This window comes from Olea europaea, unplaced genomic scaffold, assembly GCF_002742605.1.
Source record: "Olea europaea var. sylvestris unplaced genomic scaffold, O_europaea_v1 scaffold2124, whole genome shotgun sequence".
Lineage (NCBI taxonomy): Eukaryota > Viridiplantae > Streptophyta > Magnoliopsida > Lamiales > Oleaceae > Olea > Olea europaea.
The window spans coordinates 108631-121805 of NW_019239200.1; the positions used below are offsets into that span (position 1 = coordinate 108631).

General features: G+C 43.2%; 2 protein-coding genes across 2 annotated transcripts; both read right to left on the reverse strand.

The window, feature by feature from the left end:
- Positions 1-203: 203 nt before the first annotated feature.
- On the reverse strand, positions 204-1219 carry LOC111380308 (transcription factor MYB64-like). Its single transcript, XM_023003832.1, has 3 exons — positions 1049-1219; positions 767-934; positions 204-713 (listed from the first exon to the last, which is right to left on the reverse strand). Exons 1-3 carry the CDS (start codon positions 1217-1219, stop codon positions 204-206), a joined length of 849 nt encoding a protein of 282 aa, XP_022859600.1.
- Positions 1220-12342: 11123 nt separating this feature from the next.
- On the reverse strand, positions 12343-12855 carry LOC111380309 (early nodulin-like protein 3; the record flags this gene model as incomplete). Its single annotated transcript, XM_023003833.1, has 3 exons — positions 12343-12349; positions 12418-12597; positions 12739-12855. Coding segments are annotated over 3 exons (304 nt in total), but the record flags the coding sequence as incomplete, so codon positions are not given.
- Between the last annotated feature and the right edge of the window lie 320 nt (positions 12856-13175).

Consider the following 13175-nt stretch of genomic DNA (forward strand, 5'->3'; position numbering starts at 1 on the left):
AACTAAGGTAAAACACAATAATTATAGGATAATAATTAGTAACTAGATTAGAACAAGCCATTGTATGGACTAAATTGAGGAGGCAGCTGAAAAGATGAGACCATATCCATCAAATCCGTGTCCATTGTGCTTCCAAAGGTTGTACCTTGATCAATTGTTGGCAGATTTATTGTTAAATTTTAGTTTCCAGCATTGTCTCCATCCTATTGATAGGAAAAGTACAACTCATCAAGATAAATCTGTGAAGCTTCAGTCTCCACGCTTCGAAAGTTAGAATTTAATTCCATGATTAAATCTAAATTCTCATAAGGGAAAAATTTATTTCCCATAGGGTTTGAAGCAGAATGGAATAAGTCATTTTCCACATATTCTACAGCAGGCAACTGAGAATTAGTTGTTTGTAAAATCTTCGGGGAAGTGAAGAAAATGGTGGGATGATTATAATTTTCATCAACGTTGAAGCTACAAGTATTCTCAGATGTCCGTTCAGCTAGATTCATTGGTTGACAGTGATCGACTGGAATTGAATCGATGGACTGATTGTTTTCAAACAGGGTTTTCATGAAGTCCATTTCGTCATTGCATGATTCGAAACTGAAAAATGGCGTAGAGTCTTCATCATCAGAGAGTGGTGTACCGACGTTGGACGGATTTGCTGCAGTGGTAGTGGTACTGAAATTTGAGTTAGTGGAGGTGGAACCATTACTGAAATACTTTTTATGATGTAATTTTGTAATAGTGTTAACTATCTTCTATCTTCTTTTACTTTTTTTATATTTCTCCTTGAAATCTGCCTCCTTTTTGTGGCATTCCAATGATTCTTTATTGAATTTTCAGTTCTTCCAGGAATGTACTTAGCTATCTCTAGCCATCGATTTCCAAGTCTTTCATGTACTTGAATTAACTTACTCTCTTCATCTTCAGTCCAAACGTCCTTCTTGATATGAGGATATAGATGATTATTCCATCGCTCACGACACTATTTTCCCACTCTATCAACCATTTCTTCAACTATTACAGCCCATTTCCTCAATCCAAATTGATATACTAAGCCAATAAATCTCCTATTTTCTTCGTCTATCCACTGGCCTTTTATCTGATATCGGGAAGAAGAACTATTCTCTCTCTTCTCCTTCAGATCATGATTGACGGGTGTAGGTATCTCATTTATTGAAAGAATTTCACCCGAAGTTTGTTTTTCAGGTTGAAGTCCTTCCATGAAGCTTGGCTCTCCGGTCGTGTAATTATTGGTTGTGCCATTTGAAGAAAAATTCGAAAACTAATTTACTTCATTAGAAGGAAATTGGTCTAGGCTTTAGGGTCCAGGGCTTAGGGCTTACAGTTTAGGGCTTGGGCTTTAGGGTTTCTGGGACACGGTGTGCAGGACATGTCCAGGACGCAGACTTATTTTTAGGCATTTCTATTCAGTTTCTGGGACAAGGTGTGTAGGCCTTGTCCGAGATGCATCCTAGTCCGCAATCTAATTTTTAGGCATTTCTAGGCAGTTTATGGGCACGATGTGTAGGCCATGTTCGAGAGGCATCCTAGCCACGGATGCAATCTAATTTTCAGGCATTTCTAGGCGGTTTGAGGGCTCGGTGTGCAGGCAATGTTCGGGACGCGTCCTGACCACGTTCGGGGCACAATCATATTTTTAAACAAATGAAGGAAGCACGGTGTGCAGGTTATGTTAGGGGCGCAGACATGTTCCTGGGCATTTTGGGTAGTTTTTGATACATGGTGTGTAGGCCAAATTCGGGACAAGTCATGGCCACCGATGGGACGCAGCCTCATTTATAGGCATTTTTTATAGTTTTTGGGCACTGTGTGCAGGCCATGTCCGGGATGCATTCTGGATGCGACATGGACGTAGCTTGATTTTTAGGCATTTCTAAGCAGTTTCTACATCATGGTGTGTAGGCTATGTTCAGAACGCAACCGAGCCACGATAAGGACGGAGCCTAATTTTTAGGTATTTTAGGCCAATTTTTGGACACGGTACGCAGACCATGTTCGGGCCTCATCCTAATCGTGGTAGGAACACAACTTGATTTCCTGGCATTTCTAGGGAGCTTCTAGGACACAGTGTGTTAGCAATGTCCAAGATACGACAGGGACGCAGCCTGATTTTCATGATATTCTAGGCAACTTCTAGGACGAGGTGCGCAGGCCATGTTTGGGACTCGTCTGGGCCGCGATGGGGATGCAGCCTTATTTTTAGGCATTTCTACGCAGTTTCTGGGCCATGGTGTGCAAGCCATGTCCTGGCCACGGTAGGGACGCTACCTGATTTTTTGGCATTTCCACATAGTTTCTTGGTCACAGTGTGTAAGCCATGTCCAGGATATGGTAGGGACGTATCCTGATTTTTGGGTATTTCTAGACACTTTTCTGGTACATAGTGCTCAGGCAATGTACGGGACGTGTCTGGGCCACGACACGGATGCAACCTAATTTCCAACCATTTCTAGGCAATTTCTGGTACACAGTGTACAAGTCACGTCCACCACGCGTCAAGGATGTAGCTTGATTTTCAGGTATTTCTAGGCAATTTCTAGGACATGATGTGCAGGCCATGAACGGGGCGCCTCTGGGCGACGGCAGGGACACAGCCTGATTTTTAGGTATTTTTGGGAAGTTTTTGGGCACGGTGTGCAGGCCACGTCTGGGACGTGTCCTGACCACGATGGGGACGTCGTCTAATTTTCAAGCATTTGTAGGTAGTTTGTGGGCATGGTGTGCAGGCCATGTCCAGAACGCGTCCTAGTCGCGGTATGGACGCAGCCCGATTTTCATGCATTTATTGGCAATTTATGGGACCCGATGTGCAGGCCATGTTCGGGATGCATCATGGCCATGGTAGGGATGGAGCCTGATTTTCAGGCATTTCTTGGCAATTTCTAGGACTCAGTGTGCAGGCCATGTCTAGGATGCGGCAGGGATGCTTACTAACTTTCAGGTATTCTTAGGTAGTTTCTAGAAGACGGTGTGCAGGCAATGTTCGAGATGCATCTAGGCCGTGATAGGGATGCAACCAGGTTTCCAGGCATTTCTAGGTAGTTTCTGGGGCACGGTGTGTAGACCATGTCCAGGATGCTGTAGGGACACATCCTGACTTTCATGTATTTCTAGGTAATTTCTTGGACATGGTGTCCAGGCAATTTTGGGGACGCGTTGGGGCTGCTGCAGGGATTCAGCCTGATTTCTAGGCATTTTCAGGGAGTTTCTAGGACACAGTGTGTAGACCATGTCCAAGACGCAGCTTGATTTACAGGCATTTCTAGGCATGTCTGGGATACGGTGTACAGGCCTTGACCGAGAAGCGTCCTGGCCACGTCAAGGATGCAACTTGATTTTTAGGCATTTGTGGAAAGTTTTTGGGCATGGTGTGTAGGCCATGTTCGAGATACGTCTTGGCCACAGTAGGGACGCATCCTGATTTTCAAGCATTTGTTGGCAGTTTGTGGACACGGTGTGCAGGCCATGTCCAGGACGCGTCCTAGCCGCGGTAGGGACACAGCTCGATTTTCAAGCATTTCTTAGCATTTTCTAGGACTCGATGTACAGGCCATGTTCGGGACCCATCATGGCCATGGCAGGGATGGAGTCTGATTTTCAGGCAATTCTGTGCAGTTTTTGGGATACGATGTGCAGTCCATATCCAGGATGCGACAGGGACGCATCCTGACTTTCAGGTATTTTTAGGCAGCTTCTGGAGCACGGTGTGCAAGCAATGTCCGAGACGCATCTAGGCCGCGGTAGGGATGTAGCCTAGTTTCCAAGCAGTTCTAGACGGTTTCTGGGACATGGTGTGTGGGCCATGTCTAGGATGCTGTAGGGACACATCCTAAATTTCACATGTCTATGCAATTTTTTCAACCCAGTGTGTAGGCAATTTTCAGGATACGTTGGGGCTATTGTAGGGAAGCGGCCCGATTTCCAGGCACTTTTAGGCAGTTTTTGGAACACGGTGTGCAGGCCATGTCCAGGATGCGACAGGGACGCTGCTTGATTTTCAGGCATTTTTAGGCAGTTTCTAGGACATGGTGTTTAGGCCATGACCAGGACGCATCAGGGCCACGCTGGGACGCAGCCTGATTTTCAGGCATTCCTGGGATGTTTTTGGGCATGGTGTACAGGTCGTGTCCGAGACGTGTCCTAGCCGCTATAGGGATGTAGCCTAATTTTCAAGCATTTGTAGGTAGTTTGTGGACACGGTGTGCAGGCCATGTCTGGGACGCATCCATGCCACGGCTGGGATGCCGCCTAATTTTTAGGCATTTCAAGGCAATTTCTCGGGATGCAGGCCATGTCCGAGACGTGTCATGGCCAAGGTAGGGACGGAGCCTGATTTTCAGGCAATTCTGGGCAGTTTTGTGGACACGGTGCGCCGGTTAATTCCAGGATGCGGCAGGGATGCATCCAGACTTTCAAGTATTTTTAGGCAGTTTCTGGAACACAATGTATAGGCAATGTCCGGGATGCGTCTGGTCCATGGAAGGGATGCAGCTTGGTTTTCAGGCAATTTTCGGGACATGGCGTGCAGGTCATGTCTAGGATGCTGCAGGGACACATCCTGATTTTCATGTATTTCTATGTAGTTTCTTGGACACGGTGTGCAAGCAATGTCTAGGACTCGTCTGGGCTACGACAAGGATGCAGCCTGATTTCCAACCATTTCTAGGTAGTTTTCGGGACATGGTGTGCAGGCGATGTCCAGGACGCGGCATGGACGTAGCCTGATTTTCAGGCATTTCTTGTTAGTTTCTGGGTCATGGTGTGCAGGTCATGTCAGGGACATGTTTGGGCCACGGCAGGGACAGAGCCTAATTTTTAGGTAATTTCGGGCAATATTTGGGCATGTGTACACACCATGTCCGGGACGCGTCCTGGCTAGGTAGGGATGTAGCCTGATTTTTAGGCATTTCTAGGCAGTTTGTGGGCATGGTGTGCAGGCCAAGTCGGAGACGCATCCTGGCTGTGGCAGAGAAGCTGCCAGATTTTTAGGCATTTATAAGCAATTTTTGGGAATCGGTGTGGAGGCCAAGTCTGGGACGCGTCATTGTCACGACAAGACGCAGCCTGCTTTTCAAGCATTTCTAGACAATTTTTAGGTCATAAGGTTTAGGGTTTTTTTATTTAGAATTAAAACCAGGAAATATATACGTGACAAAGAATAATTAAAATAAAATGTAGCTCAACGTTAGAACCCATGCTTTGACGCTAACACGAGACTTGCTCCATTTTACATCTCGAACATTGTTTCATCAACCTTTGCTTTGACGAGCAATCCCATCACCTCTTCCACATGCTTGGCCCTCGATCGCATCATCGGCCCCTCAACTATAAACCGATCTTTTCTCGAGCTCGAATATGGACTTGACTTTGGTACTTGTGCTTCCTGGATCACATCATCCCCTCCCTCTTCGAAAGGATTCAACCTCGAATCTGCACTTGCATCAAAAAGAGATAAGTAAAAAACATTGAAGGTTACAGAAAACACTATACTCACTTGGAAGATCTATCTTATAAGCATTGTTGTTGATCTTCTCAATAACTTGGAATGGTCCATCTCCTCGTGGCAATAACTTTGATTTTCTTTGCTCTGGGAATCGTTCTTTCCTGAAATGCACCCAAACCCAATCTCCAGGTTCGAAAGTGACATATTTTCGGCCTTTTTTTGCTTTTGTTGTGTGTTGATTGTTCTTCCTCTCTATTTGCTCCCTTACCATTTCATGGAGTGTCTTTACCAATTCGGCTTTCTTTTCCCCGTCCAAGCTACCTCGTTCATTCACAGCCAAAGGTATTAAATCTATAGATGTTAAAGAATTAAAACCATAATCGATTTCAAGTAGTGAAAACGACGTAGTAGAATGCGTGGCCCTATTATATGCAAACTCAATGAAGGGAAATCATTCTTCCCAATTCTTTAGATTTTTATTAACCACAGTGCACAATAGTTGTGTAATAGTTCTATTCATTACTTCAGCTTGACCATCGATTTGTGGGCGACAAGCTGTAGAAAACAATAATTTCTTGCCTAACTTATTCCACAAGACCCGCCAAAAGTGACTAAGAAACTTAACATCCCTATCAAACACAATACTTTTGGGAACACCATGCAAACACACTACTTATTTGAAAAACAAGTCCGCAATGTTAGTGGAATCATTGGTTTTGTGACATGGTATAAAGTGTGCCATTTTACTAAACCTATCCACCACAGCAAAAATTGAATCACACCCCTTTTTATTCCTAGGCAAACCTAACACAAAATCCATTGAAATGTCAACCCAAGGTTCGCTAGGTACCAGTAAATGTGTATAATGTCCATGGGGTAAAACCTTTGATTTAGCCTTTTTACAAGTTATGCAACGACTACAACTTTGTTCTACGCCAATCTTCATTTTAGGCCAATAAAAGTGTTCATTTAACATGTCTAAAGTCTTTGCTACCCCCAAAATGACCCATTAAACCCCCACTATGTGCCTCCCTAACCAACAATTCACGCATTGAGCAATTAGGAACACATAATTTATTTTCTCGAAACAAATACCCCTCATGCTTAAATAACTTGTTAATAGCCCCCTTATTACATGAATTGTAGATGCTAGAAAAATCAAGATCGTTTTCATACATGTCCTTAACTTACTCAAAACCAAGTAATTTCACACTTAAAGAAGTGAGAAGCACATACCTTCACGACAAGGCATGGGCTACTATGTTTTCCTTACCTTGTTTATATCGAATGACATATGGAAAAGTCTCTATGAATTCCATCCAATGTGCATGTCGTTTGTTTAACTTACTTTGACCACGCAAATGTTTCATTGATTCATGGTCGGTGTGAATAACAAACTAGAGAATAAAGCTCGAACTAGTAAATTACCTCTTTGGCCAAGGCTCGAACTAGAGCTGCCCAATTTAGTTTCTCGCTAAAATATGCTATAGGCCTCTTTTCCTGCATTCCGGAAATACATCCTCAAATTCCTGCAATAAAGAAGTAACTAAACTAGGGAGGGATGTGTTAGACACCTCAAAATTGAGGATTGATTCCTTATATACCAAAAGAATCATTGGTTGTCTCTCCACTATCGCCTTTTTCAATTCACTCCCTTTTGCAAAGAAATTCACTTTCGGCTTTTCTCTCCTCTCGAAAGACTCTCTTTCTTTTCTCTCATGTGGCCCCACTCTTTTTCTTCCTCGCCGGCTATCCCACTATTCTCTTTTTCTTTAAATTTCTCATGCTCTTTTCTTCCTCATTTTTCAATTTGATTTGGTCCTCATACACTTGTGCCGGTGTTAATGGCACAAGAGTGATTACTTTTCCTCTTTCACAAAACTATATTTATTTTTATACCCGTCATGCATTGTTTTCCTATCATATTACCAAGGTTGCCCCAACAAAATATGCCCAGCATGCATAGATATAACATCACATAACACCTCATCATGATAATTCCCAATGGAAAAATTAATCAACACCCTTTTTGTCACCTTAACCTCTTGTAACCTATACGGTCCAGGATGTTTTAATAGTGTTAATCCCAATTTTTCCACTGCATTAGTGCTAGCTACGTTTGTACAACTTCCACCATCAATTATTGCACTGCATACCTTCCCGTTGACGTGACATCGTGTGTGGAACATATTTTCCTGCTTCTGCTCCAAGTCATCCTCCCTGATTTGAGCGCTAAGTGCTCACCTCATGACCAACAACTCCCCAACTACGTGATCCATGGTGTTTTCCTTGTCAATGTCCTCCAACTCCAGCATGTCTTCATAATGACCTTTACTCTTGGTCTCCACTTCCTCGTTGTCTCACAAAATCATGGTTCTTTTATTTGGACATTGTGAAGCAATGTGTCCAACTCCCAAGCAATGAAAACACTTGACGTCTTAATTCCTTGATGACTAGGATTCTACCTTTGGTATAGTCTTGCTAGCTCCTTCATCCTTTCCTCTCGATACCTCTGGTCTTGGTCTTACTCTTGCATCAGCTCCATCTTCTTTATTATTTTCCCACCTTGGCTTCTAAGAAGGATTAGAAATCGAAGATCCACCTTGATACCTTACTATCCCCTTTTGCTTCAATTACTTAACCACCTTCATGGCCACATGTAGCATGTCTTCAATCTCCACATAATGTTACAATTCCACTACATTGGCAATGTCCTTATTCAATCCCCTCAAAAACTGAGCCATAGTGGCTTCCCTATCCTCTTCCACGTTCGTCCTAATCATAAGCATCTCCATCTCCTTATGGTAATCCTCTATGCTCTAGTGTCTTGATATAGATTTTGTAACCATTGATGAAGCTCCGGGTAATAGTGATTAGGTACAAGCCGTTTCCGCATTAACAACTTCAACTCCTCCCAAGTATTTATAGGTTGTGCCCCAATCCTCCGCCTCGTCGTCACCACTTGATCCCACCAAGTTATTGCATGGTCAGAGAACTCAAAAACCATAATTTTCACCTTTTTCTCCCCTGAGTAATTGTGGCAGTCGAATATCAACTCAAACCTTCTTCTCCCACTCTAAGTATGCCTCCAGATCACTCCTCCCTTTGAAAGAATGAATGGTCATTTTAATATTTCCAAAATTACCATCCAACTCATCTCCACCAATATTCCTACCTCTCACACCTTGCCTAATGCCTCTATTCCTTACCCTTCCAACCTCTGCATCCACAACTGCATTCTTATCGAATCCAGTATCAGCCTCAAAGTCATCCTGATCATCTATCCTAACTTTTCGCCTTCCATTCCGTCGTGCATTATTAGCTCCCCGTCTAAGATTAGCAGGCATTGGATTAAGCCTATCTAACCGCACATCCTGTCGATCCAACCGATCCCTCACGTCCCCCATCATCCTTCCCATCCGTAGTATCAATTTTACCATCATGTTAAGTTGATCATTGTCCCTGCCAGAATGTGTTCCATTCATGTCAAACATCCTATAATCAAACTTTTTCTGCCTCACCAGGTTCACTCAAGATTCACTCAGTTTGGCTATTACCGTCAAATGATCTTACCACTTTGCCTTTTACCGCTCGTTGCTTTCACTACGTGCTTAAAAATCAAATTGGAACTCAACAAAAGAATTAGTCTTGTGAAACCCAAACCGGATGTGAGTGAGATTACAAAACAAAGAAGGACTCGAATTTGGAAGTTTTGAAATTCAAGAAAGTTGTTCTTGAATTGATTTGGATTAAGAAAGACAATTTAAGAAAACAAGGGACTAATTTGGAAATAAATTACAAAAAAATTGAACAGTAGATGTGAGCGGTACTTTTTTCGACTTTTTTTTTTACTTTTTTTTCTTTTTTCTGCTACTGTACAATGAATAGTACGATTTTTTTTGGGTCCTGACCTTTAACTACGACACCAACATAAGAAACGGAAGTTGTTTTAGATTCTAAATGAGCGCAAAAACAACTTTTGAAGTTTTAGACAAAAAGAATTCGAATCAAGCACTCAAGAATTTTACTGGACAGAAGAACATGAAGAACGAAGAAAAACTAGAAACAAAGACTCGATAAGAATTTAAAAGGGATATAACCTTGAATTAGAGCCTAAGCTCTAATACCAACTGATGTGAACTCGCGTAGCGTGATCACTACCAAACCCACAACAAATTGAGAATCAAACCTAAGAAAGCCAAAGACAATATTTTGGATTAAACCCAATAAACTGGAACCAAGCACCTGAATCGCCAACAATATGCGGACCTCTTGATTACACAATTTAAATGAATCTCACCTGGTTGATTTGAATGCCACAAGATTAATCTTGATAAGTTCACAAGTTGTTCAACGAAGAACGAGAGAAAGCAATTAATACCTCACGAATAATATTCAATAATATCAGAGTTGTAATGTTTTACAATAAGGAATAAAGTATTTATACTATCCTAGATATCCTATGTAAACTAGGAAAAAATCTAAGAATAATGCAAAATTCGTTCACAATAGCCTAATTATGGTAAAGAACTACTAATAATGAAATTCTATTAAAATAAGGAAAAAGACGCAAAATTTGGAAAAATCGCCTCGGACTTGGCCTATGCGGCCGCATAGCTTTAGAGCATGTGGTCGCATAGTGCAATTGGTCTACGACTTTGGGACTTCTGCTGGGTGTATGCGACCGCAGGACTTTAGACCTGTGCGACAGCATGGTTTAATGCTCTAGCTCCATTTTCTTCAGCTTTAAACACGTTGATCCAATACTCTTCGACCTTTGTACCCAACACGAAACTTGCTCCATTTTGCATCCTGAACTTTGTTTCATCAACCATTGCTTTGACGATCAATCCCATTGCATTTTTCAGGTGCTTGGCCCTCGATCGCGCCATCGGCCCCTCGACTATCAACGGATCTTTCCTTGGGCTCGGCTCTGGACTTGACTTTAGTACTTATGCTTCCTTGATCACATCACATTTCTAGGCAATTTTTAGGACAGGATGTGTAGGCCATGTTCCTGCACGTCCTGGCTGCGGTAAGGATGCAACCTGATTTTTAGGCATTTCTAGGCAGTTTGTGGGCATAGTGTGCAGGCCATGTTCGGGATTTTCAAGTGTATCTAGGTAGTTTATGGGCATGGTGTGTAGGCAATGTTTGGGATGTTTCTCGACCATGTTAGAGATGCAAGCAGATTTTCAACCGAACCAAGGAAGCACGATGTGCAGGACATGTTAGGGACGCAGGCACGTTCCCAAGCATTATGGGCAGTTTTTAGGACATGGTATGCAGGCCACATTCGGGATAAGTCATGGTCATGGCAGGGATGCAGCTTGATTTTCAGGCTTTTTTTTACAGTTTCTGAACACTATGTATAGGCCATGTCAGGGACGCAACCTGCCCGCAGCAAGGACGCTACCCAATTTTTAGGCATTTCTAGACAGTTTCTGGGTCACGGTGTACATGCCAGGTCCAGGACACGTCTGAGCCACGGTAGGGATGGAGCCTGATTTTCAGGCATTTCAGGGCGATTTTTGGGCATGGTGTGTAGGCCATGTCCGGGATGCGTCCTGAATGCAATAGGAATCCAACCTAATTTTCAGGCATTTCTAGGCAGTTTTTGGGACACGGTGTGAAGGCAATGTCCAAGATACGGCAAGGACACAACCTAATTTTCATATATTTCTAGGCAGTTTCTAGGAAGCGATGTGCAGGCCATGTTCGGGACGTGCCTGGACCGCGTCAGGGATGCAACTTGATTTTCAAGCATTTCTCGACAGTTTCTAGGACACGGTGTGCAAGCCATGTCCCGAACGTGGCAGAGACACAACCTGATGTTCAGGCATTTTTGGGACACGATGTACAGGCCATGTCCAGGACATGACAGGGATGTAGGATGATTTTTAGACCCCTCTGGGCATGATGTGTAGGCCATGTCCGGGACATGTAAGCAAATTTTCAACCAAACGAAGGAAGCACGGTGTACAGGCCATGTCAGGGGCACAAGCATGTTCCCAAGCATTCTGGGCAGTTTCTGGGACACGGTGTGTAGGCCATATCTGGGATGCAACTTGGCCGCAACTGGGGCGGAGCCTGATATTCAGGCATTTCTAGGTAGATTTTAGGTTACGGTGTGTAGGCTATGTATAGGACACGTTCGAACACGGCAGGGATGGAGCTTGATTTTCAGGCATTTAAGGATAGTCTTTGGGCACGATGTGCAGCAATGACCGGGATGCATCCTGATCATGGTAGGAATGCAACTTGATTTCCAAACATCTTTAGGCAGTTTTTAGGACACTATGTGCAGGCAATGTCCAAGATACGGCAGGGACAGCCTGATTTTCATTTATTTCATGCATTTCTAGGTAGTTTCTAGGAAGTGGTGTGAAACCATGTTCGGGACGTGTCTGGGCCGTGGTAGGGATGTAGCCTAACTTCTAGGCATTTCTAAGCAGTTTTTGGGACACGGTGTGCAGGCCAATTTCCAAGACGTTGTAGGGACGCAACCTGATTTTCAAGCATTTCTAGGCAGTTTCTGGGCATGATGTACAGGCCATGTCCGGGACGCGTCCTGGCCAGGTAGGGATGTAGCCTGATTTTCAGGCATCTCTAGGCAGTTTGTGGGCACAGTCTGCAGGCCAAGTCCATGATGCATCCTGGCCGCGATAGAGATGCAGCCTAATTTTTAGGCATTTCTATGCAATTTTTAGGACTCGGTGTGTAGGCCAAGTTTGGGACTTGTCATAAACACGGTAGGGACACAGCCTGATTTCCAGGCAATTTCTATGTCATAGGGTTTTGGGTTTTTTTAATTGATTTAGAATTAAAACCAGGAAATATATATGTGACAAAGAATAATGAAAATAAAATGTAGCTCAATGTTACAACCTATGAATAATAAAACTAGTCTACACAATAAAACCAAACTTCCCACCGTCGCAGTGCAACAAATAAACCCCTCTGCTGCCTTCAGATCAGTGCCGTCGTTAGTCAAGGCTGGCGTAGGTGCATGGTAGTGGTGATGGTGATGATGAAGAGAAGGTGCCCGTGCTGTAGATTGGTGGCCGGACCGATGTTTATCGAACAGAACCATAACCTCTAGCCTTTGACCCTTCTGACAATGTTCTTTAGCTCCACTGATGAAAAAAAATGGACCTAGTTTTTCTAGTGAAATTGTAGTTTCTCCATCATGGTGTTATTTTATTAGATTGGCGTTGTTGCCAATTTTTTAGTCTTTCTTGGTCATTTCCAGCACTAAATCAGTCTTGAAATCATACTTCAGAACTAAAGAATCTCCAATCTGAAAATGAGTTTTCTCAGCCCATTTGTTGAACTCGTCAACAGAAGATGGAACTGCCCATAAATTATTTTCACCGCCTACTACAACTCTCTTGCTTCAAAAAGAACACACAACAAAAACACGACAATTGAAAATAAGAAAATATTTTTGAGTGTAGCCATTTTAAGCGAAAAACCAAAAGATTTTTAAATAAAATTTGAGCAATTTTGTAGACAATAGAGTAGAAAGGATTAGGGTTTCGGGTTTCGAGTTTAGGGTCCAGGGTTCAGGGTCCCAGGTTTAGGGTTCAGGGTTCAGCGTCCAAGGTTCAGGGTTTACGGTCCAGGGTTCAGGTTTATGGGCTCAGGGCTTAGGGCTTATGGTTTAGGGTTTAGGGTTTAGGGTTTCTGGTAAACGGTGTGCAGCACATGTCCA